The 26,335-nt window shown below is 39.3% G+C and overlaps 4 protein-coding genes and 1 long non-coding RNA gene across 7 annotated transcripts in view; 2 read left to right on the top strand and 3 right to left on the bottom strand.

Moving 5' to 3' along the window:
- Window positions 1–16,338, bottom strand: part of LOC100741090 (paired box pox-meso protein-like) — an 18,359-nt gene extending 2,021 nt beyond the window's left edge. The window contains exons 1-2 of the mRNA XM_033318382.1: window positions 15,355–16,338; window positions 1–553 (exon numbers count right to left, since the gene is read on the bottom strand). The exon at window positions 1–553 is cut by the window's left edge and continues 140 nt beyond it. Of these exons, the coding sequence (XP_033174273.1) occupies window positions 1–553; window positions 15,355–15,373 (572 nt within the window). The 5' untranslated portion in view covers window positions 15,374–16,338. The remainder of the gene's footprint in view (window positions 554–15,354) is intronic.
- LOC117151132 lies at window positions 444–3,007 on the top strand. Its single transcript, XR_004460821.1, has 2 exons — window positions 444–576; window positions 1,759–3,007. It is a non-coding gene; the product is annotated as an uncharacterized LOC117151132 (long non-coding RNA).
- A 974-nt stretch (window positions 16,339–17,312) lies between the features above and the next one.
- Window positions 17,313–19,102, top strand: LOC100745449 (snRNA-activating protein complex subunit 3). 3 transcript variants are annotated; one of them, XM_033318385.1, is made up of 6 exons: window positions 17,313–17,443; window positions 17,529–17,743; window positions 17,813–18,002; window positions 18,077–18,349; window positions 18,422–18,666; window positions 18,752–19,102. In XM_033318385.1, the coding sequence occupies exons 2-6, from the start codon at window positions 17,556–17,558 to the stop codon at window positions 19,020–19,022; spliced, it is 1,167 nt and encodes a 388-aa protein (XP_033174276.1). In that variant the 5' UTR covers window positions 17,313–17,443; window positions 17,529–17,555; the 3' UTR covers window positions 19,023–19,102. The 3 variants fall into 3 exon arrangements, with proteins under 3 accessions (XP_033174276.1, XP_003486019.1, XP_033174274.1); XM_033318383.1 differs by having other exon boundaries at window positions 17,364–17,459; XM_003485971.4 differs by having other exon boundaries at window positions 17,346–17,743.
- On the bottom strand, window positions 19,038–21,966 carry LOC100745328 (protein O-mannosyl-transferase TMTC4). The gene is made up of 9 exons (XM_003485970.4): window positions 21,765–21,966; window positions 21,464–21,689; window positions 21,210–21,393; window positions 20,948–21,127; window positions 20,429–20,889; window positions 19,978–20,358; window positions 19,803–19,910; window positions 19,561–19,702; window positions 19,038–19,494 (listed from the first exon to the last, which is right to left on the bottom strand). The coding sequence occupies exons 1-9, from the start codon at window positions 21,793–21,795 to the stop codon at window positions 19,060–19,062; spliced, it is 2,148 nt and encodes a 715-aa protein (XP_003486018.1). The 5' UTR covers window positions 21,796–21,966; the 3' UTR covers window positions 19,038–19,059.
- A 254-nt stretch (window positions 21,967–22,220) lies between these two features.
- The window catches only part of LOC100745203, a 13,962-nt gene continuing 9,847 nt past the window's right edge, over window positions 22,221–26,335 (bottom strand). Inside the window, exon 12 of the mRNA XM_033318391.1 lies at window positions 22,221–25,912. The gene's annotated coding sequence lies outside the window, so the exon portion shown is untranslated. The remainder of the gene's footprint in view (window positions 25,913–26,335) is intronic.

Raw genomic sequence — 26,335 nt, 5'->3', positions numbered from 1 at the left:
GCTCCAGCCGCGGCCGCGGCCGCGTACAAATGATGATGATGGTGATGATGCGCCGGATGATGGGGATGATGATGAATCGCGGTCGCTGCGCCGACCTTGTTCCTCAATATCCTCGAGATGCTGCTCACCGATGGCACGTTGTATTTGTCGCACACGCCATCCGACAATAAACGATCCCTGATCTCCCAAGCGAAGATACCAGGATCCTTCAGTTTCAATTGTTTGATATACTGCACCACCTTCGGGGTGGTAACACGGGGTTTGCTGCCACCGATCGCGCCAGGCAGTATGCTGCCTGTCTCGTGGTACCGGGCCAAAATCTTGCTGACACAACCATGGCTGACTCGCAGCTGCCGCGAGATGTCGCACGGCCTGATGCCCAGCTGTGCAAGCTCCACTATTCGCAACCTGACCGCATTTGGCAAGGGTCGGCCATTTACGAACACACCCCCTAATTGGTTCACCTCGCCGTACTGTTGCTGCTGCTGTTGTTGATGGGGTTGTTGCTGCTGTTGCTGCTGCTGATCTGCACCGAGTTCGCTCCCGTTACTCTCTGTCCGTAAACAACGTCGAACGGTGCATTAGCTTTTGGTAACTATAACAGCAATCGACTCGAGACGACCAGACTCGATATATAAATTTTATTTGTAACTGTTGTTTCTTCAAATTACTCTCCGCCGGTGGAACATTCGTTGTACGATCTTAGGCTGCCCTCAGACTATCATTGCTATATCTATATATAAATGTTTCAAGGTTCTCAACTAAAAGGATCAACGTGTACATATTGTCAGTACAATATCGTCCAATATTCGTTGATCGTCTGGGAGCATTAGCTTAAAAATAAAGATTTTCTTCGTTTATATCGGAAGAGAGCGAACACGTCGAGAGCAAATTCTCACCACTTGCGCGTTAACTCTGGTCGTCTTCGTTGTGGTCGAAGAACGGTTGGAAGCAGTCGAAGAAAAATTAGGCAGCCACCTTGGGTCGGTCGTCTTTTTAAAACGTGGTTGATTACGTCGCGACCCTCCGGGCCCATAAAACTCTTAATAAATTTCTGCTTCATTCGGTCCTCTTATTTCGGATACGTGACACCCCGTTTCTCAATTCGAATCCCGCGTTCCGATTCGCGGAAACAGCAACGCGACGTCGACTTATAAAATCGTCGCGAAGGGAAAGCCATGGATAATTTTACGTTACGCTGGAACGTAAAACGAGCGGGTAATCTCGCATCGATTCGACGGGTTAGGCTACTAAATAACGCCACTATAATATACTTCGCATCGAGCCTTACACCTGGCGCCTGGGTTGGGCTTTAATGAGATGCAGATGTACGTCGGTTGCCTCTACTCGGCCGAGCTCGTCTGTAACAACCCTTAATTAGCGAAGCAATGCCCTAGCAATTGCCCCTAACTACGTTCCAAACCCACCTAAATTCCATTCTCCGGTAAGCAAAGACAACAACCCGTCACGAGAATAATAAGAGAGCTATCTTTAACTCGAGAGACCGATGCTCAAGTGTTGTTAGGACTCCCGGCGAGCACGTTAATTTTCCATTATTCAGGAAAACGCAGCGGATATATAGGCGACGCTCGAAATAGAATTTTTCGCCAATATGCAAATACCTCGTTCTATATTACTTTACGATCGACACGAAACAAACGTAAACGAGAACGAGAACCAAAAGGAATTGAACGTCCTCCTTTTCGCAAACAGATGTCTTCCCGAGTGCAAAAACGTTAATGCGTTGACATCTTCCAGGTTCTTTGATGTCGAGGATCGAAAGCTCCTTTCTTCATTTTGCATCTATTTGAAGTGGCGTGCAGTAGAAATAGAGAGGTGAACGGATATCCGTGAAGGAAGTACGAAGTCGTCATCGAGGAACGCGAGTGTACTTTCCTCCGTCCATGGAAGGGGCAAAATTTATGTGGCTTGGCCCTTTCTCCCTTCGGTTACGTCGGTCTCCATATTCCCTACTCATCGTCTCTCTTTTCTACGCGAACGCCGAGCTGACGTACGCGTTACGGAGAAGAGGAATAAATAAGAAAACCGCGGCGGAAAGGAGGGCCCTACGATGCCTCCGTGATTCCTGGAAGAAGAGTTTCGTCGGCGACGCCGCCGACCGTAGAGACGCGTTTTTGCGCGGCCACCGGCCACCATTTTTTTTTTCTTCGTCCCCCTTTTCGACATCCCCTCGATCTCCCCGTAATGGCGGCTTCTTGGCAGAGGCGCGAAACACGCGCCCTTTACGCCACGTTTCCACCATCGACGATCCTCTATCAATTTACGTGGGGCAAGTTTGTTTTAGAACTTACGACGCTTGAAGTAATTTTCAAATGGTGCGATCTCGCCACTTTCGTTTCTTTCGCTGTTCGCTGATAGATATTTACTTATTTATCTGTCTATTTATTTATCTATCTATACATGGAAAAACGATCTATTACGGATTACAGTTACGATACTTCACGTACTCGACGTGGAGCAGTAAAGACGAATAAAACAATATTATCGTGTATTTTAAAAGATTACATAAAAACAACGATATAATTTAGACGGTTATAATAAATAACACGTAGAGTGGAAGTTTTGAAGAATTTGAAAGATTCAGGAAGAGAGTCTACGGTGTTACGTATTTCATTGCTGTGTATATACACATGTTCTATTGGACCTATTGGATCAGGGTAAAGTAAGTTAGCTGTGTAGTAATTTTGTGAAAAAAGTGGAGAGGAACGAAAAGGTCTGGAAGGGTCATCGAGTCGCGTTTTACTTGATGTTAGATTTATATTAGATCGTTATATTTTATATTAGATATGGTATGGATTAAAACAGTTCATTTTTTTTTTTGTTAATAAATTGAAACAGAAAGATAAGATCGTCAATGCGTCTCCGTTCTTCTGGAGAACGTAGACGAAGGGAATTTTGAGCCAGCTCATAGCTGTGATCGTTTTTTAGCATTGAATTTTCTTCGTCTTATCTATCCAGTTATCGTATCAATAAAGCGTTTCAAAGACGAGGGTGTTCCGATTTCAATACCTTTACTGTAATTTTGTTACTTTTCGAGTTGGCGCGTATGTTAGACACTGTATTGCGAGTTACACGAGTTATATAGACGACATAATTTTTATGTACCGTTGACAGGTACGCAAATATTATCTTTAATCCGGAAAAAGCTCTCCGGTTTTAATCGAAAGACAAACGAGGAGGCGATTTTCGAAGAATCACCCCGCTAAAAGGAGCGAGTTTTTCAGCGGATCGCCGATTCGTGGAACGACCCCGACGTGGCCCGTTAAACTCCAACGATTTGGACTTAATGACCCGCGTTACATTAAAACTCCGTCTTTTTGCCGGCGAACCGTTCGATCGCGAGGGAGCAGCGCGGGCTCGTTAAACGGAAGACAAGCCCCGTGGTTTATGCGTGCTCCTCGTCGGCTCTCTTCTATAGGTGAGTAATTAATGAAGGGATAAACCGCTCGCATGATAGATTTATAATTACGATGAATTTCCTTGGCTCTCGAGCTGTTCCCACGAAACTGTCGACAACTCGCCGAATCGAGATCACGCTCGCGATAGAATTGGAAGTAAAGTGGAATTAAAAATTTGTCGGACGAGACAAAGACGTTGAAAGATAAAATTTCTGGGCTGCCAGATATGGAGCCTGTTTTAAGAAATAGGAATATTTCTTCTAACTTGTCGTCTTTATAAGTGACGAAAATGTAAAACAATTATTATCTTCGTGATTGTTTGCAGAATAGCACACCTTACGTTCAACGAAATGTTCCTTTCTTTATGCGATCTAAGGGAAATATTTTTCTTACTCCTCGAGCATTAGTCCTCGAGTCTTAAAGGACCTAAGCTCTAGTAATCCAATAAGGGTCGGCAATAAATTCTCGGCGGTTTATAGGTTTCTCCCTAAGTCTACCAGCTTGTAAGTCCAGCCGATAACAGGAACGAAAACAAAACTAGATTCGAGAAGACAAATATCGAAATCTTATAAACCAATTTAGACATTGCACGATACATTGATCTCTTTGTGAAGCATATGAAGAAGAGTTTCGTCTTTCGGTATTGTTACAACGAATATTAATTGGCCGTGAATATATTTCACTTTCAGTAAAAGTGACATGATCTTGATTGATTTTGAGTCGGTTCTTGCTGGTTCTTCCGAATTACTGGAAAGTGAAGCTACCTCCTTGGTGTAACAATCCTATCGATCGAAATGTAATTGACTGATCCACGTATGTTTCATTGGTATAAAGAATACAAATTCGCAACAAGTTCTGCCAGTTTATAGTTGTTTATAGAGTCAATTTATAGTGCTAGAGATATTCATCTTCAAAGTTGAAAGTTTTAACCCGTAATTCCCCGTAGTAAGGTCGCTGGTAAACTGACTTTTTGATCAATTACGGAAAAACCGGTTTCACAAAGTTGTTAGGAAACTAACATCTATGTTCTGTAAAACGACTAGAAGAATCCTTCTTTTTCAAGTGCAGCTCCGACCTCGCCAGTTTCGAATCAAAGTAATTGTGGAATATATAGCATCAGTAATCTCAGCGTGCAAAATATCTCTATGTTACAATGCGAAGTTGTCATTCTGTCCATTTCTGAATTATTCCTTAGTGTGTGCGTGTAGGAAGTGTAGACAGCCAAGAAATTTCTTTCCATGGCTTTCTTTCTTTCTTTATATGGCTTTCGAGTCTCGGCGTGTTTTACTTTCGAGGGATGTCGTCGCGCTACGAATATCTTTAAGCTTGATTCACACTGGCGATCACGGTACGGTCAGATCGCATCGAGTCAACCGTCGGTCAAAATCGCTATATACGTAATTCAAGGAGAGCATTCACACGATCGGCTCAAGTGAAAATCTGTTGACCGTGGCATCGACATAGTAGCAATAAAAATCGCGAAAGAACACCGAGCGTTTGATTGATCGAACTTTGACCGCTGGTACGAATCAGGCTTAAGAACTGGAGCGAATTGTAAATATTAAAGTGTACGAGCTCATACCTATCGATGTTCATAAACTCTACACCGTCAATGTTCCTCGGTTGACAGTATCAGAGAAAAAGAAGAATGTCCCGAATGGGAAAGAGATCCTCCGGGTGCAGAGCATGTGTGCAGACACACACGCGTGCACGGTTCACCCTCCTCAACGATGAATACGTGTATTACACGCGTGTAAAATGACTACACGCGTCGGACCCTTTGATGTCGGCCATTTATCACCGTAGACCGGAGAAAAAGTCTAATAATATTGCGTGCACCGCGACGTTCACGCGCGTGTGCGCGCGTGAAATGGCCAGATCGTTGGTTCCACGCGCGCGATTCGCAGACGTATGCGTCCACTCGATCTTCCTACGACGATATATTCCACCTCGATTCGCGGGATCCGAGAAATTTGAGCGGTTCTTCGCGTAGACGCAGGGCAAAAGGGAAGAAAGGGAAAGAAAATGAAATGAATCACAAGCGAATCAACGGAAGCTTTATAAGTTAACAGACGATTTTACCACAATCGTGGGTTATATTAGAGAAACGATGGAAGTCGACGTCATGCTCGTGATCGAGATTGATAGCGCGAGTCCAGACATAATTGATAACGTCAAACCGTGACACGGACATTACGTTGAATGGTCGATTGATCGAAAACCACGCGGACCAAAGGTATATATCATACCTTTATAGAGATAGGTTGCCTTCAATTTATGTAAATTTATAGAACGAGCTTCGAGAGATCGAGTATAGGTACTTTTATATGTTAATAATTTGTACTTCTCCCGCTTGGATTGCAATTCGTAACATTTCAGATACGTTGCACATGAGCTGTCGTATCAGGTAATTTACGTTCTCGTTATTTTGCCAAACATTTTGAAATTTTCTCTTCGAATCATAATTTGAATAGGTTCCAGATATTTTCAATAACGTTCAACTCTAGCACGACATACTACAATTTATGTAGCAATATAGCTGCACTACACAGTATAGCAATGTATCAAATAGATCAGTGCACGAGCTTTTACACAGGTTCGGTAATAACATGGACAGCTAACGACAATTTGACGTTTACGACGCGCAACTGAAAAAGTGAAACATGGTCCTAACTCGTCTCGCGCGTGGTCCTAAATCTCTTCGATCTCGCTCGTAGCTATGTATGTTGTTATTCGTGTAAACCGTAAACGATCCTCCAATTATTTCTCGTGGCATGCACGCTTCGTTTTCCAAGGAACGAAGAAGAAAACGATAAAAAGCAGCGAGTCGGCGAGACGACGAGGGAAGGATCGACTAATTTGGTAGCTGGAAATTTGCGAAAACGATACCGGGGAGGCGGAACAAATTGTCGCGGATAAAAGAAGCAGCAAAAATCGGCTGGTGCACGCTGCTGGTGTATAAGTAGAAAAGTTGAACGACGGACGCGCGAGTCCGTGATGTGGGCGTACACCGGACGAGTGATGGATGTCAGTGTCACCCTCGAAAACACGTGTTCCGCTTACATAGATGCCCGAAACGCGACCAGTGTTTGTCTACCATTCTCACTCGCTAATTATCGACCCCTCTGCCTATCCTCTTTGTCGGCCTCTCGCTCCTCTTTTATAGAAACGGATCTTTCGTTTAATTTCCGCGCTCGTCTGCACCCCGGCGCCCACATGTCACTGATTAGTTCCTTCCAACGCAAACGCCGCACCGTGTCGAAGATTAAAGGTTCTTCGTTTTACACCGTGAACGTAGAACAAGTTGAAACGATCTGAAACGATCTGGAGCAAGTTTTGGCTCGAAATCCATCGAATACAGTGGTACAGCACTGGATGGCACTGCTCTGTATCGCTCGCCTTCACGCATTACTGTGTGTTGTTTTATTTGTATTTATGTGACATTTTCCGCCAATACGCCTGCCCATCTCTAGTCTTTTCCATCCAGCTCGATACATCGTTAGAAGGTAGGTTTATTTAACGAATATTTTGAAAGAAAATAGGTTCGAAGTGTTTATATGGAACTTGACAAATGGAAACGATGCTTTCGAACATAAGAGGATTTCAATTACGTAAATTCGAAGCTTTATGAGTACTTTAAATAGAAGATTAGTTGTCGATATCCTTGTGGTAGTTTTCTATTTGCTTCAGCTTTCTATTGAACAATATCCAATGATATTCCTAATATTTAGTTTCTGCCTTTCACTACTCGACCTATCATTTTTATGAAATTCCTTTCAAATTTATTAGCAGTTTAGGTTTCCTTCAAATCTAATCAAAGTGTCTAAGTACTCGTAAGTACATGTACGTTCTCCAATTCTACGGAATCGATCCAAATAAAGCGGAACATAATCTCCTACGATTAACAATAGAATGTCATAAAGCGAGACCTTTGTACTAGAACTGACTCGTGTTCGTACTACTACGCATTGAACTTGGTCTCATCGCCAGCGTAGAGCGTTCGGTAATTAATTAAATTAACGAAAGGATAGTTAACGAGGTGGAGTCGCGGAGCTAGTTAGGATTCGCGAGATCGTTTCATGGAATGGAGAATATTCTGAAGGGTCGTGAATCTTGATATTTAGCCGAAATACTTAGCGGAATACCGAGTCGATGCACGAGCATAGATTTATAACACGTGCTCACGTTGAATCCGCAGACGTTGAAAATAGTCCTGTCATGTTTCATCATTATTTCCAGAGGCCTCATAACCTGGGCACTGGCCAAATAGAATTGTTAGGACCTATGTGCCACCTCTTACGCAGTCATAATGTTAATAATTAACAAAAGTACGTTGAACGTATGCTTCCGATTCGCCGTATAACCGCGCGTTAGTTCGCAAACCTCTGCTACTTTTCTTCGATTCTGCTGCGAAACCGAAAAGATTCTCAATAATTCGAACGGGATTTCGCGTAATCTAAAAACTGGGAATTGTAATCGAATCGTCTATCGCGTTCGATCCAAGTATAGCAATACACGCAGTTACATGCAAGTAATATAAATCGTAAATCATGTCACGTTATCGCGAATGGTTAATTTATATATGCCAGGAATATATTTTTCGCGAACTCTTTAAGAAAAAAACTCGTCGGATCCCGACATCGAAAGAACGGATTTTGAATTTTTTTCGTCGATTAGCAGAGAGTCTATTTATAAGCGTGAAATTTATGCAACTCGATGCACGAGGAAATTAATTATATGCTAATCGCGGTACATTTTTCATGATAACCTCGTTTGACCTCGTCGAACATAGTTTCATCATAGCTCTGCCGATTTCCACATGCGGCTGCCGAGCAAACCGAGTGTTACGATGATTTTCAATCGAACTCTCTGATTCCTCTGCTAACGAAACACGATTATCTCGTCAAGCAACTCTTCTCTTCAAAATTTTTCACCGTGACGTTTATGTTCCTTGTAAATATCCAACCATTTCCTTTGAACTTTAAGCTCAGCTTTCAACCACGGTCGATAATACCGATCGTTTGACGTTGATTTCCTCGCGACTTCGAGCCTGTACAATTCAACTTTTTAATCACCAGTTAAATCGTGATTTTGAAAGCGTCTCTTCTCGTCGACGAAATTACGCACTCGGTTTATTCATTAAGCGTTTAACGAATAGATTTGTAAGTTTCCCGCGCGATTTTTACTCGGCTTCCCTTTCCCTCCGAGAGACCGTACCTTTCTTCGCGCAACCTAAAATACACGCGTGCAAAATTTATCTCGCACACGCGTGTGCGTGAGGCCGGCTCACATCTGGAATACGCGATGACAGTGGGACCGAAATATATTCGATGGACGAACAAAAAACGCGCTCCGCCGAAAATTACGTTCCCTTTTTTCACTTAGATCCTTCAAACGCGGCTCGATTTTCGTTAAATTAAACAAATAATATTCCTTTCGCCTAAATGATTAATAACGACCTTCCCCTTCCATCAAATTTAGCCTCTGCGCATTACGAAAATTGGAAAAGGAATTAACTTTGTATAATATACTTTGCAAAAACAGAAATCACAGAAACTCCCCAATAACGCAGCATCGCTCAAAATAAAACGATTTTACGATCCAGCCCGATGAAACGATGTTTCAGAAACGTTCGAAGTACGTATTTGTAATTTGAAGCTAGCAAACTTGCGAATCTACCTATGAGATTTCTAAGGAAATTTATCGATCGATCGTTTTGTCTATTCTGGCACATCATTCGGTATAATATACCGAAGACGGAATCCAGAGAGTTAAGTTTTCCTAGAGAAGACGAAGACCTCGAAGATGAATACCGAAGTAAACGAAGAGCGAGCCGTAATTGAAAGCATGTTCTGTGCCGAGACGAAAATTGCTACTCGACTCTGAATGCTATAGAGTCGCGACAGGTTTTTGGGATGGGCTATTAGAAGAAACCCCTGTGGCGGGCCGCCAGGATCTTGAATCACGAGACGAGTATGCAAAACTTCACGTCCAAATCGTGCAAGTAATAACTTGTCAACGATACATCTCCGGATCGTTTCGCCTTACGATCGTTGTTTGTGGATGACTATATGCCGTATCTAATAGTCCATACGATACGTTCCACCTTGCCACGCTTTCATAGCCAAATCGCGATCCACGCTACATTACCTGAGGTACAGTCAGAGGGTTAACTTCGTTAATGTCGGTCGAAAACGTTCTTTCGTCTTTTCATTCGCAGCTTTTAATTTTCATTCCTATAGACATGTGCAAATCGAGGTTTTCATCGAAGGTTTCCGTTCATACGCATTGATACACTCGCGAGAAGTTCAGTGAACCTGAAAAGTCATTGAAAAATGATCAAAACCTCTAAGAGTTATCGTTTCGCTTGAAACGTTAGACTACAAGGGACTCGTGTTATGTATAAACTGTGGATGATTATATAATATGGATTTTGAACAGATTTTTTCGAATATCTGATCTAATCTATCTTCAATTTTTCTAATAGGATTTAGATCAGCAAACTTTCGAGATCAATCATAACTTATTATAATACTATATCATGTTGTAATGCAAATAATTTGGACAAATATCAGGTTGCAACGTCGTATACAGAAGATTGATCGATTAAATCGTTTCTTGGATACTTTAAATTAATCGTGAAGTATCGCATAAAAATAGCAGGTGTCCTGATACTTAGATACGAATTAGAGCATAGGATCAAATAAACAAATTTAACTATGTTTAGTAGGTAATATAAATGTCAAAATAAACAGAAATGTGTTTCTTATTCCAATCGAGATATTTACATAGCTTAATAGTTTACATCGTTTACCGTTTCAACGAGTCGATTATGTTTCCAAATTTACTCATTAACAATATCCATTCCTTTAAACGACCGAAGAGATCGTCGTGCAATAACATTTTACTGAAAGTTCCATAATCCCGAAAATATGATTCCGAGAACGAGAGAGACACATTAAAGTGTTGCTTAACAGTCGCAAAAAAGAAGATATCATCTCTTACGGTTTGGGTAATCCACTATTTACGTATTTAGCGATATCGATGCAATTTTAGTATATTTAGATAGTAATTGGTAGATAATCGTTTTAGCTTCACTTCGTAAGACAGTGTTTTAACGTTCCTACAATTAAACTCGATGAAACATCCAGAATGAAAGATTTTACGAACCGGTTCGATACGACGATGTTTTAGGAGCTTGGAGGACGATGTTTGCAGGACCTTTAGGAATCTGTAATTTGTAGTTAGCAAATTTGCTTTAAATTTAGTCAAAAGTCATAGTAGCAAATACGGAGGTTCTCCAACGAAATTAGCTTTAAAAGGGTCGAGAAATTAACGACCAAATTGTCGCGAAGTTTTCAAACCTTCTGAGAGGGCTGAAAGAGGATTCGAAACATCCCTGAGAAAGGAAGTCAGAGACAGAACAGTTGGTAGGTAGCTCGAGACAACTCCAGAAGCCAGCACAAGTATTTGAGCAGTCCTTTGTCAACTGGACCCTTAAAAGCAAGCTTCCTTGTTTAACTAGAACAAACGGTACTAATTGAACGCTAATGAATCTGTAACTGCACGTTGTCTGACAGTGTCAATAAGACACGAGACGTTCTCCCGAATCTTTCATAGGGAACAATCTGATTTTCTACTTAGACTACAGAATCGAGCAGTATCCTCCTTTCATTCAAATTAACGCGAAAATCTTTTCCAATGTTGTCTATAAAAAACTACACGAAATGTCCAAACCTTATACAATATTTAATACAGATGAGCTAAATCTTTGTCTTCATAAGAATTTATTAATTTCAGTTTTTTAGCTTTCTCTTTGTATTATTAATTTGCATGAGCAGATATCGGAAATCTAACAACAAAACATACGCATTTATTCCCACTACATTTGATGTTTTCATTTTAATCATAATCTTTTATGTTACGAGTCCTATCTTATCTATAGCTATACATCTATATATCATAGCGTTAAAGCAAAAGTACAACATTGTTTCTAACTAGTCTGGACCTCGCAGTATGTACGATATTTCTTATAATATTTAGTAGGTGAACTAAATCTTTGTCCTCGTAAGATACGAATTTGCATAAACATCGGCGGTCTAACAACGAAATATATCTGTTTATTTTCACTACAACGCCACTACAGGTCCATAGTTCTAGCGTTAGAGCGAAAGCATAACAATACTATTCTAACTGGACCCCCACAATAGCAGTTAAGAATTAAGCATCAGTCGACCAGTAGTGCATTAATCGCTTAATTATTGCACGTCGATAGCAGCGTGCACATTACGAGCATTGTTAAACGCGATTGATGAATCTCAACGTCCACAGATAGCTTTGTGAAACGGTTCGCGATCAGTGCAAAATAACGGAGGATCGTTTAACGGTCAATCGTTCGTTGCGAAGTACCGTGACAAATTTGTATTGTCCGCCGTAATGTCTCACCCACGTAAACAGGCGTGAAGGAATACAAAAGGAACATAAAACGTCGTTTTATCTACGGAATACGTTTCCAATGTACCGCGGTTACATATCGAGGTCTTGAACCGTACATGTGGCTACGGGTGTATTGGTGTCAATGACTTCAGAGATTGTCAACGTCATTGGAGAAAAAACCAGAGCCCGATAACACAGGCGTTTTAAACCGACTCAAACATCGCCTCCGTTTCCATCGTTCTTCTTTCTACTCGCGCTGCGAAATTTTACCGACTTTCACAACGCGGTCATCGCGGTCGGTCCTATTAAAATATACCCTTCGAAGCAGGATAACATTCTTAAAATTGAATCGAAGTACTCGGATTTCCTTGAGAAGTTAGAAGAATTAACGCGCTGAATGAGGCGTAAGAAACTTTCGAAAAAAATTACGATCGATTAGCGATAATAAACGTCGCTTTTTACAACTTTTCCACCCGATGCTGTAAGGAAAAATTAAACGATACGTTTTGTAGATTTATGCCAGTTACGCTATAGCAGCGAAAGTGCTGAAAATTTCATTGGAACCGGTTAACGTTGCCACGAGCTACGAGCGATGGAAAATAGCGACAAACGCAGTTTTCCACGATTTTCAGCCTGAAATCTAAAGCTCGTTTCCGTATAGACCTATTTCGACGAATTAACGTAACCGGCTGTATATTTATCGTTTATCATCAAGAAAAACATGACTCGTACGACTAGATATTTCCGGATTTTTATAAATATTTACAAAGAGGACCCGTATCGCGTATACTGTCTACGCTTCCTATGATTTATTGCACGTTTCCTGCACAAAGTCTTCGTCCTAATCGAACAAATTTTTAGGAAACACTCGAGCTAATAGATTTTTTAATTATGCGTAAGTAAGATGGATAGGTTGGCCCGCGATTCGTACATGTACGAAATAATGTCGCGCGTCCATACGTCTGTGTAAAGATCGGTATTGCTGCAAGGGTAACGATAGATCTAGGTCATCGGCAGCGTTTCGCGCGTCACAATAAACGTGGAACATCATCGAGATTTATGATCCTGCGTTACCAAAATGTAGGTCATCGTGCACTCGGTTCAGCATCGTCGATCGGACGTGTCATTCCTCTAGACGTTTTCCAAAGACGATCGACACTTTTGCAATTGTCATACGTTTTGCAACTATCGTGTCATGGCGCGGATACTCATCTTACCGAAAAGTGGATCGATTTCTTGGGAAAATCGAGGAAAAACTGAGTAAATTTTTAAGAACCTCTCCCGGTGAACATTTGAGAGAAAACATCATCGCGAAAGTAAGATCTACAAAATTCTTATTAAATCGATTTCATCCACTGCCTTTGGAAATGACGATACATCGTCAACGTACAATACGATCGACATTGTACAAGGAATAAACTTTTTTTCCAGATTTGTTGCGATAAGAATAATTAATCGAGGAAGACGAAATCGGAGGATAGCGTAATAACAGCCAACGTTACGATAACATATATCAGAGGAAACTCTCTCCGTATTTCCAAAGATCTGTTTAGTTAACAGAAATGCGCAGTTGGCTGGACGTTTCACCGGTATCTGGTGGCATAGATCATGCTCCCTGAGAACCGTCTGCGAAACAGTCTCGTTAGGACGGTCCACTTCGATATTCGTCAAGCCAGAAAACGCCGCTGACATAATTATTAAACACCGAACGGATTCGTTCTACGCTTCGTGGCCACGGCCAGTCCCGATATACGGTTGCTACGCCTGGTCGAGAGTTTCAGAAGGAAAAGAAAAAAAAAAGGAAGAAAGATCGAAAGCAGAGCGATAAGGAGCCGAGGAGGGCATCCGGCACCCAGCAAGGTCAAAGGTTTCTGGAGAAATGAGTACAGTATACTTTCTATGAATGGATCGACTCGTAGCATCTTTCACGCGAATTATTCCACCATTTGCCAACTATTTATATTTATATCGAAGCTTTCGTAAATCCTATCGATCCTATCGGCTGTCCAAGTCAGCACGTTATTCAGCTTACGTACGCTAATGCGTACGCTTTCGCTCGTATGTCGATAAGTAAATAAATTTCTGTTTCCGCGTATTCCTTCTTCTTAACTCTGCTACCAGTTCTTTGGGTCGCTTTTTGAACCCATTGCGCGTCGTTATCGTTAACGAATTTCTAACGTTTGGGAAAAATAGAATACGACAGGATCGTTGCTGATACGTATAATTTTCGTACGTATAATTTGTTGAAAAAAAGAAGAGCGAGATCGGGATTAAAAAATTATAATACGAGTCCTTCTCCGTTAACAGATTTCTTTTGAAAAATCGTCGTTCATGCGCATTTCTCGTAAATGAATTGTCTAAAATTTCTTTCGAGCAACTACACGGTGAAAATAACGATGAAAAGGAAACAGAAAGCTTCGTTGGACGATGGTCGTACGATCGAGGAATGATCGAATATCGTTTGTCGAGACTGGCAGAGCCGATAGAAGAGATTTAGATGCATTCTAGCGATCGTAAACAAAAAATTGGAATGAATCGAGCTTGCGCACGGTGTTTAGATGCGCTCGTGTTGGTAGATAATTCTGGCAACCTATTTCATTATCGTACGCGATTCGCTTGAAATTAATAAGTGGCGAGCGACGGCGCCACACCAAGATACAACCAAGCGCCACGTCTCATTTAATTATAAATTCAATTAGGTCGAAGTTGATTGGCATATGCAAACACATCGCGCGCCATCGAGATTCGATCTTTCATCTCGTCGAACAGTCGCATTCGGGCAAAAACGTACGAGAAGAAAATGAGTTTCACTAGGAGACCGGCGTCGAGACACCCGCGATTCATCGCTCTATATAAAGTTACATCACGCTTTGAAATTTCGCCGCAGATAAGGCGCGGATGGTCCCATTAATCGCGAAACAGAAATAACGTGACGCTAACAGAACTCAAAGTTTGACGAAAGTACATATCGAGCGTGGTAAATCAATTCTATGGCATGTAACGCTAACGTAAGTTTATACCGATGTAACGTAACAGCTACATACGGCAACGTATCTCTTATTTTTAGCGAAACGTCGGTCTTCCATGTATCGTTACGTACGTTGACTATCTCTTAATATTTTGCAATTTCGTAGAAGATGCGACAACTGTCGTAAAACTTTCGAGCGAAGTATTTTGTATCCAACAAGTTCGATAGTTCTGCTTCTACGAGTTTCGACTCTTCGATCGCGTTAGTTTCATAATTAAACGATTTAACAAATATCGTTCGAATATAATTTTCCGCAGATACGTTTCTGATATTCTCCAGCTATTTTCAGCGACATAAAGCAAATTCTTCTTCGACTGTTCCAACTGTTCCAACAAACCAGCAATGAATTCTCCTCAACATGTAGCGATGTTTATTAAAAAAAGATTCACAAAAGGTACATCATTACGTAATCGTAGTTACGTTGTCGTATGGTATGAACACGAAGTGGCAATCGTAGGAGCAATTTCTCACCTAGCACGATGGGATCCATGAGGAAGAGCAGCCTTGCAGCCGTCGGCTACGCGCAACGCGGTTCCTCCACTTCCTCCGCAGACCTTGCCCCGTTCACTCCGCTTTTCTCCGCTTTAATTATACTATCCAGGCTGATCGCGCGATTCGCTTACTCGATCTTTCGATTTGCCGATCTCGGTAATAGCTTGCAAAGCTCGTAAAGTCTGCACTCCGTTCACCGTGCACCAACCGTGTTCCTTCGACTATCAGCATCCCTCCCGCTTCACATTTTCCACCGATACGTGCAACAGATCGCCCCGATCGTCTCGAACGATCTCGAACGATCTTGAAATTCTCCTGTCGTACACGTAACAGAACGAATAACAGAATACGCGGGTAATTAGGTTGGCCGAGGAGGTATCGGTAAGTCACTTGGGCGAATGCGGAAAGGACACGCGAGCCAGGTGAAAGGTGGAGAACACTGGATGAATCGAGTGGTAACGAGCGTGAAGGGAGCCACGCCGCCTTCCTTCGTCGTCCTTCATTCACGCGCACCGAAGGGGGACACTGAAGGCGTTCTCGCGGCTGTACACGGAAAAACGCGACAATTGAACGGTAAATAATCCGGTGCGCGGCACCGTGTCCGTGTGCACTCGCCCTATAAAAGAAGAAACGTGGACATAAACGAAAAAGAGGAACAAGAGAAAGGGGCAGGGGGAGGGAAGGGGCAGCGAGAACGAGAAAGGCAGTAACGGCGGAGTCGCGGCTAGACGAGACGAAAAAAGAAGCACGGACACGGTCAATGGTGCGCGGCTCGCCCTTCGCTGCCTCACTGACTGGGGCGACAGATTTACCAGAGCAGAAATAAGAAATCTCCTCTCCGGCTAGTAGCGTAGCCTTTAGAACGCGGTCCCCCGCCTGCTCTCTTGTGTAAGTAGACTCCTTCTACGCGTATACGTGTACGACGCACGAATTAACATAGAAAGAGAGAGCGTATCTCTCGCGATTGAACGCGTGTGTGCGTGAAAGAACGTACCCACCTACTGTGTACTCTTGTTTTAAGCGTGCGTGATCGTGCATACTCGTCGCAACGAGAGCGAATAAGAGGAAACGTGAAGATTCGGCGAGAGCGAGCGAGATAAAACATAGAGGAAGATCCTCATCCGTGCAAGGAAAATTAAACGAGGATGGAGAGTGGGAATGAGAGAGAAATATGCAAAGAAGCGCGAGTAGAAAGGAGATGGAAGATGCGAGGGCTGCAAGTGGTCGATCGACCAATCGGTGGCCGCTCACACTAAAGCTCTGCGCACACTTCTGCGCATCCGTGTGATCGAGCAAGTAAAGTACATGCTCTCTTGTAATTATGATCCCTTGCTATTGTGTGCGCCGGAGTAGGAGTACTGGTGCGCACGCTCGACCAAGCACGGCCAATAATCACGATGGGACTAAGGGGGAAAGTTGGCCACGCTTAAGAGGCGGAGTCACATTCGCACGGACCATTGGCGAGAGCAGTGCACCGTGAGCGAGCCCGGTTTACGCCTCTTCATTGTGGTCTTTTGCCACGCGTTCATTGTCTTATTCTACTTCTCCCTTGTTGATGACTCGAATGCGTTGTATATATACCATTTCGGTCGAACTACGCTTGACACTTTCTACTCGCGAATTATCCGTCCTGACTGTTGCAGGGTAAGAGAGCGTTGTACGAGAAAGTTTGCAAGCTAATTCTGATACATTTGCCTTTAGGTGTTTTTTTTAGTTCTTTGGATTTTTTCTTCGGATCTTTATGCGATATAGAAAGTAACGTGAGATAAATAGTAAAATATAGTTTCTTTCTATAAATTTCACTTTTAACGTAAGCATTCTAATTTTTGGTTTTGAGATAAATAACTGACCGATGATAAATAATGGGTCTCCGTGAATAATGTGGCTCTCTACTCTACATTGCACCGCTATCTATCGTCGTTTTAGCAAAACACGTCCTCCATGCAAAACGAAAGTTACCATTTGTCGATCATATATTCGTCTGAACTGTAAAAATTACTAGTTGTCTTTGGTCTTCAGTCTTAACTTCGAAAGTTTGAGAGACACCGCTTTCCAAAGCATAATGCAGGTTAGGTTGGGGTTAAGTGCAGTATAAACAATCACAAAACGTTGTGAAATTGACGAGCTCATTTTATACCTTGAAATAATTGTAGTTCTAGATATTTCTTTAATTCGTTACAATGGACGATGTATATAAATTTTATAATAGAAATGCATCAGCGAAAGTGCATATAAAAGAGTATTTTAATGACTATCGGAAACTGATCGATTGTTTTATACCTATGAAAAGAGCTGAAGATAATTTGATGGAAATGATGGGAGTCCAGCTTACAGAGGAAGAAATGTCCACGTTAACAGAATATTGCAGGTTTTTCAACATCTGTAAACTTCGATCTTTCAAAGTTGTTCTACGATAATATAAAACAATTATTTTTAGCGTTGATAATTTAACAGTGGAAGGAGAAGTTCCAAAATTAATTAATAATAGAAAAATAAGAAAAAAGGAGGTGTTTGATGCTCAAGAACCACCGAAAGATGTACAGTTACAAACTATTCAAAGTCTAAGGCAAAGGTTAAAACAAAACTTTAAAAAGCCTACTTATAAATACCTAAGTGAATTGTTCGTAGTAAGTATCTAGTTTGAAATGGAAATGAAAAGAAATATGTTTTGTATACGATTACTATTTTTTCTTTCCCTCAGAATTATAGAAAGGTAGAAGCAACAAATGAAATGTGTGCTATTCCTGGTCATGATATTCTTATATTTGTTAGAATTTACTATCCTTTTCTGCACCGTGGAAAAAGTGCACCAAAGACGGAATGTGGTACATTGTTACGATTACATAATGTTATAGCGATACTAGGTTCTCAAACACTTGCTCAATTACGGGATAAAATATCATGTATTGCTGATTTCAGTATTTCTAGAGAATGTAGCAATAACTTGGACAATGCGATAGGACCTATGGCAAAAGTAATTTATTCTTTCTTAATATTTAGTTAGATGCACTGCATTTGTAATTTATAGTATTTTTCATGACTTTAGGATGTTTACAAATCAGGATTCTTTTTTATTGAAGATACTTTCTATAATGATATGAGGTGTCCCACAAATGTTGACTACAGTAAGGTAATCATCAATTGGGCACAAAGAAGACCAAAATTAGGACCTTTTAAAACTGCTACGATGGAAGATTGTACGCTGGATTCATTGTGCGTAAGATTTGGATTCCCATGGGTGTACAAGCACCAAGGTGGTTGTGAACATTTAATTGTGTTTAGCGATGCTAGGTAATTTTATTGTGTCATATATAAACTTCTAATTTTGAAATAGATTTACCTTTTTGACCTCATTTTACTTTCCTACTATTTTCAGGTTTATTAACTGTGATGATGAATTAGCGATATCCGCGTATCCAAGAATAGTTAGATTAAGACCTACATCTTCCAAATTTTGTATGATATGTGGTATCTACACTGTTCAATGGATTACAATGGAACACGAAAGAATACCGCACAATCCTTGTTATTTTTGTGATATTTGTTTTAAGTCTTATAACTATATTAACGGTAAAAAGGTCGGCGAATTTAAAGCGTACGCATATCCACAAAATATTGAAGCTGTGAAGGGAAAAATAAAAATATAAATGTACCGAACTCCATCTGTTTGCATCAAAGAATAGATTATTTTATTAACGTTTTCAGAGAATATAGCTTTCTCAAATTCTCCTTTGCACTATTTAATTCTGGTTTGAACTCTAATGCTTTCTTATACATATCTTCTGCTTCATCGAGTTTATTCCATCTATGATACAGTACACCCAAATTCGTATAAAACATAGCATCTTTAGGATTCCTTGATATTGCATTCTTAAAATACACTTCCGCTTCCACAAAATTTCCTGCTTTCCCCAATATGTTTGCGATATTGAAATGAATAGATGCGTCATCCGGTATATATAGTAAAGCTTGATTTGCTACTTTTAGAGCATCTTCTCGCATACCTAAATCATCAAGAAGTAATACCATATTGGTCCATGCTCTTCTGTGCGTATTTCTTTGTTTCGTAGCAGATTCCCAGGCTTTCAATGCTTTATCATAATTTTTCTGCTCCAAATACTATAAACACAGTCACTTAGAATTTCCGTATTTACTTTCTTTAAGGTTTTGATTAATATTACTAACCAGCACACCCAAATTATAAAAGCAATCAGGATATTTGCTTCTATAAGTCAAAGCAGTCAAGTAACTTTTTTCCGATTCTTCGTATCGTTTTAATGCCGATAAAACAATGCCTAAATTCATCCATGCTGTGGCAAAGTCCTCCCTAAAAAATGACAACTTAGTAGCACTGCATTTTCAATAGGCAATTTCAACCAAGACGATTAAGTAATTGGACATATATACATACACACAATTAGACTTACTGTAACTCAATAGCTCGCTTAAACAACGTCTCTGCTTCTAAATACCTTCCTTGATCTTTGAGCAAATTTCCGAGGTTGTTCATAGCTTGAGCATACGTGGGATTTAGTCTACTTAATACATATTAAAGTTATTTTACGTTTGAGAGATTTATTTTATTTCTGTAGTCTTTTATACCTCAGAGCTTCCTCGTATTCGTATTGCGCTAATGTAGAGTTTCCGGCATCAGCCGCATTTTTCGCAATATTATAGTGTACTTTTGCATTTAATGGACAAACATGTAATGCTGATCGGAATAAAGTAGTTTCAGTTTTCCATTGGTCGCTTCTTATCCACGATTTCACAAAGAACAACGAAATTAAAGCTACATATGTTAATAGCAAATATTGCACAGGGACATGGTTATAAAGTTTCTGTAATCCTATAACAACTAAAAGGCAGTAACCAGCAGAGGGAATGTATAGAGTTCTCTCTGCCAAAACGAAACCAACATTAAAAAAGATATTGCTGGCTGGCAAAAATGGAATAACGAGCATTGTCACTCCCATAATCGAGTATCTGCAATACAAAGAAAATTTTCTTATATTTTCATTTTATTGCTCCATAGATTTACGAAGTATATAATTACCTTAAAAATGTATCTTCATAAGAATTAAATATATATACCAACATTGCACCAACTATTAACCAGAACAGAAGAACAAAAAGTATTCTTTTATCATTGAAATTAATTAAGGGTATACAACCCATTGACCAATCAAAGCACAGCCACTCAGGACATATCAATAGCCATATATTCAAACAGTAAATATAATTGTAATTTAATATTCGTAAAAATATATTGTGCATGAATGATGCTGGGTTATCCACAGGTTGAAAGATTGGAGCCTTAAACTCCATTATGGAAAATCTCGAAATTATAAGTATCAAACCAGACGCAAAAAGTATGAAGAGCCTGATTAGTAATTTTTGTTTTTGTTTAATAAAATTCTTCAGTTGCTCACACGAAGGTCTTGATGTAATGAACAAGATTATTTGGAATGGATATAGCTTGTTTACTACTATAATGTCATATATGCAACAAATTCCCTGAAAAAGATGTCATTATTATATTTACACACTAACAGATGGAAAAAATATTTCTTACCACTGCAGTAATTCCTGTTTCTTTGCACAGCATTGCAATTGCAACAGATGTGATACAACCACACATACTGAGCCATCTGTATAATAATCTCCTCGCGTAAATTGAATAGTAATAAAATATAATGGATATCCACATAAATAGAGCACACAATAATTCTGCTCTACCTACAATGCCCGAAACCTATGCATTTGCATGAATTAGGAGAACAAAAGGTACATCTTCGATTCTTATAAAAGAAAAGCATATAATTACAATTACATACAGCTTCTGTATGCACTGGATGAACAGCAAACAATGCGGTAGCATAAAACGTAGTACTCCTTTCTTTTGAGTCTATAAGTATATTAAATACTGGTAACATTAATATGGAAACAATGGTATGAAGTATTATATTCACTATGTGATAATCTTGAGCTATCAATTTTTCACGAAGCCAAAACTGTAATCTACAAATAATGCAATTCCCTTAGAAAATATACTTAACACGTTAGTTCTTATTATATAAAAAGATGTTACCTAAAAGATAAGATCGTAAGTGGTCTATATGACTTGTGGCTTTGCTTATATGTCAGTCTTGTACCCCAAAAATCATTTTTAAATATATCCATCAAAGGACTGGTTTGTACATCTTCATTATGTACAATGGCTTCAGAATCATCAAATACAAATTCACCATTATAGCTATTAATAAAACACAGAGATAATGTAGTGATTATAATTAAAGAAAATGATATTGGAACATCTGTAAAAGTTAGATTATATTAGTATTGTTTAATTTATAAAATACAATATCGTACAGGTATGTACATTAATGTACCTGGTAATTTGGAATTCATTTTTAATGGCATATTGTTTTCCGCTCTAACGAATTCTATCAAATATTCATCTTCAAGTTCTTATATATCTGTTCTTTCTAATTAAAAATTTATTATCTCTGTATCTTTGTCTTCCGTAACAAAACGCCTTGAGAATTTGTGAATTCCTTACTTCTTACCATTTTTATGTCATTTTCAATGTTATCGGTAGAGCGTAAAATACAATTACGCAGACGAGTTTCATAGAATAATAAATAGATGGCATTTCATATAACTCGTGTCATGTTTCATGTTCTGTAATACCGATTACGAAAACCTTTTACAATCTTGCGCCCTGTGCGATTTAGCGTAACGAATCCATACATGTGTATATGGTTACATTATTTGAAATTTATTTCATATCAAAATAATAAAGATAAAAGGGAAGGATAAGAGAATGAAAAATCGATTTCAGATAGTAGTTTTTACCATTCATTTTTATTAACTTGCAAAATTACCTTAATTGTCTACTCATGCACAGATAAAATATATAAATAAAAATGTAGGTAAATAGTGAACGTGAGTCTATTTATCGAGACGGTCTAAGCACGCGTGTGCAAAATTAAACCACAAATTCGAATTTCACATCGAAAAAAAAGAAGAAAATAATAATAATAATAATAATAATCGTCTTCCTTCCTTTCTTCGAAAAAGACACGAAATCGTGGCATGACGACGCTCGATTTAAGAAATCACGTAACAGATCTATAGAACAGTGATAAACCTATCATAGAATAATGAATAAATATAACAATCGAAAACATGGCCAAATGCAATGACGAATAATATAACCGGACGTTCTCGCCCATCTTCCACGTGTCTTAACTTTCGTTTAATGAAAACTCGATGCGCACTACATTGTCACAACGAAATTTTTACCAAGAGATATGCACATATATATACATATACATACATATATATATATATATTGTAAAAAAAAAATCATAACGAGCTATATAAAAGATACAACTGTAAGTGTTAATAGTTACATCTTTGGACAGTCAACAAAAGCGATCACTCGCGGTGAAAACGGTTCTCTGAATGCGGAAACGCAATAAAGAAATTAAATAACTTCCGTGATAAACGTCAACCTCTTATTTGGGGAGACCTATTTGGATGATCGTTTCCTCATCTTTTTCATTTCTTCAAATGGTCAATAGGAAGCGCTAAATACGCTCTTCTTATCGGAGAGATTCTTTCCTTTTTCTTTTCTCATTTTTTAATGATAGAATATCTAACAATATTTTAAGTTAATAGATAACTCGCCAAATAAAAGATTAGCTATCCTTAAAAAATATTACGTCGATATTTAAGAATTCGATTCTGTAAGAGGTCTTTCTATTGAACACCTACATCACTTTATTTCTCTTTTACTGTTAATCGTGAAAATTCAACGACGTAAAGGAACGTGTGATTCCATCGTGTGATATCGGAAGCTGGTAAACACGAAATCTGAATAAACGATTTTAAAGAATGGTTCTTAAAAGAACCGATTTACGTAATCAAGCGAACACAGGTACGTAACAGTAACAAGAACAATAACCGTGTTTCAGGAATATCGATAGGATCACAATTCTTTCTAATATAAATATTTCATTTTAAAACGTCTGATCGTTCAAAGATTTTCGATATGTCTTTATTACCATTGCGAATTACTTATGATATATTTTGGTAAATTCTTTGGAAGTATTTCCAAGATGTGTTATCGAAAGTGATTATCTGTAATATGGTCCAGTACTCGAGCATCCTTTACGACAAAGAATTTTCCATCAACGCTCGTTCACGTTGCTTGCAATTCAACTCTGTTAATTAACAAATAACACGAAACAGATTTAAAATTAACGCGCCATCTCACGTGGTCTTCGTTATGTGAATTATAGCACACATTTCGACTAGAGTAATATTATATATGTATACGCAGTTAAAATTAAATTTCGGAAACGAAATTAATATATACATTCCAGCAGTCTTGGCGGCTCAAGCGGATCTCGTAAATCAATTGTACCCTGAACATACGAGTACTCTTCGAGTACTTTCACAATCAAACGTAACGATATATCGCTCGTATAATTATCATTTAATGGAACAACAAGTCGTAGAATTCACGCAGAAATAAAATCTCTAATGAGCAATTAATTTAACAGTAACAATTAAAACGTATTTAAGAGATGTTTAAAAAACAAGAGGGTACAACTTCCGTTCTCCAGTGTCGTAAATTAGATTAAGTCGAGCCGCGTTTAAGAATCCATTGCTGTGGCAGTAGACACTTTCAACAAAATTTCACTACACGCTCTTCAATGATCGTCATATATACGTTCTTCATGGTGTTTTCCTAACGAAAAGGAATCTAAAAATAGAATCTCCTTGCATCTGTCAGCGGAGATTTGCATACTTTAAACCACAATAATTCCTTAACAATCATTTAAAAAGTATCTAAACTCTCGGGGCCACTTTATTAACGTAATTAAAAAAAAAAAAAACAAAAAAAAGTATGGAAAGAAGGTAAACAATCGATATTCAGAATGCATCGTTTCGAGGAGAACACTATAAAGCAACTTTAACTTAGTTTATAAAAAAAGCTACGTCCACTCAACGTCCAACTGGTAAAGGGAGATCCCAATAAATCCCTTTGAACCTCGAAACAAATGTCACTTATAGGTTGAAGGGGACGATGTTCCTAACATTTAGAGCAGCATCTGCGTTTACACAGTTTCTCTGTCTCTTCGTTTTCCTTTCTACCTTCATGCTGAAGATAACAGAACACGTCTCATCTTTGGCTTGTATTCATCATTTTGCAAGAAATGCCTGCAAACACGTGGAAAAGAAACAACAATCGTAGATCGTAGTCTGAAATTTCCAGAAAAAGAATAGGAAACACCCACATTACGAATATTATACCGGATCGAATTAGAGGAATATCTTACTGTTACGATCTCGCTCGATCCTTTGAACGTTCTCGTGCGTGCAATACTTTGCGTACAGTGTAACACTATGGCTTACAAGACGATTATATAGGGTAACAGCACCTCTTACTCGCAAATCCAACGACGTCGAATCTTCTAACGTGCAATTTCCAGTTGTTGCAGCCTCGGGCTGAAACTAGGGTGTGTGTTTTTTCGCGGAATTTCATCCCGTTCTCGTCTAAAAAATAATATCCTTCGAACTAGAAAAATTGCAGTCCATCGGGATGAATTTGCTTGAGAACCGACTGATTAAATTGTTTTATATTTCTACAGCTACTGTCAGTTGACTTTCTTATAAATGGCTGCAGCAATTGAAAGACCTGCATTTTTTTCAAGTGACTTTCTCGCGTTAAGTAAAAATAAGGGTCCGTGATTTGCTGTCTATTTACAACGTGAAGTACACAATATGTATATCGTAGAGAGATTGAACAATGACGCTTGCTTATCACACATCGTCGTGCCGTTGCCTGAATCTTCCTCTCGACTACTATTCATAGTTACGGATCGATTCGGTGATATCGAAGCTTCTCCGTTTCAAAGAGGATCGCTCGATACTTCCCTCTTCTTATTTTCTAATCTCAAACGATTAAATATGTCTAGCTTCTAAAAAAGCTTCCTGTTCTGTTTCATTGATACGTTTTAACATTGTTCGATTATACTATCCAGGTAGAAGGTTAAAATCAATCGTTCTCAGATGTCTTTGTACTTGAAAGAAACGATTCTTGCCAGATCACCGAATGGATTCGTATACACAGTTTCGTCGAGAATCGTTTCACCATAATATACGGCTGTTCACAAAAAGATTACACGACACTCCTACTATATGGAAAACAACTACGCGTTTAGACTACTGAATTGCTTCGAGGAAAAAGTCAATTTCCCCCTTCCTTTGCTTTCTCTTCCCGAGGTTGACGTTCGGCTTTCCCATTCCCGTTCAATTATCGCTCTCAGCGTAATCGTCGCTGTCACCACTGTCGTAATATTGGTACCTCGACTGTTGACAGTTGAAATCCAATGGACTGTTCGTAGATAACTCGGGGTATCCTTGGTGGTATTCGGTATCTATACCCTGAAGCACATCCACGGATTCACCGTCCAGAACCTCCAGGTGTTGGGAAAACACGTCTTCCGACATGGAATCGTTTGACCTAGGAAAAATAAACGCCTTTTTTCTTTCTTGCTTTAAATAAATCTTCGATTCTGTCATAGGGCAAAATAATAGGTGAACTATCAGTGATTCAACTACAGCACTTAGTCGATTAAAAAACGATGCAACACAGGTTCATATTTTAGTAGAAGCAAAAATGGCGTCTAAAAAGCATTTGAAATTCAATCCTCGAAATCCACTCTTGGCTTACGAGCATGTAAAGAGTTTCCTTCATTCAGCGATTATAGGAATAAAAATATACAGCTTTTAATAGCGTTAATCGTAGTTTCGAAATATCTCGACCATCTTGCATGAATTAAAATTAATGATATACCGTATGTTCAACCGAGAGCCAGTTAGTATTCGAATAATACGGTACGGATAAAACGGTACGGAGAATAAAAAAAAAAAAAAAAAAAAATAA

The sequence above is a fragment of the Bombus impatiens genome, unplaced genomic scaffold (genome assembly GCF_000188095.3).
Source record: "Bombus impatiens unplaced genomic scaffold, BIMP_2.2 scf_0091, whole genome shotgun sequence".
Taxonomy (NCBI): Eukaryota; Metazoa; Arthropoda; class Insecta; order Hymenoptera; family Apidae; genus Bombus; species Bombus impatiens.
Note: the sequence above shows the minus strand (reverse complement) of the source record. Positions and strands in the feature narration are given on the sequence as shown.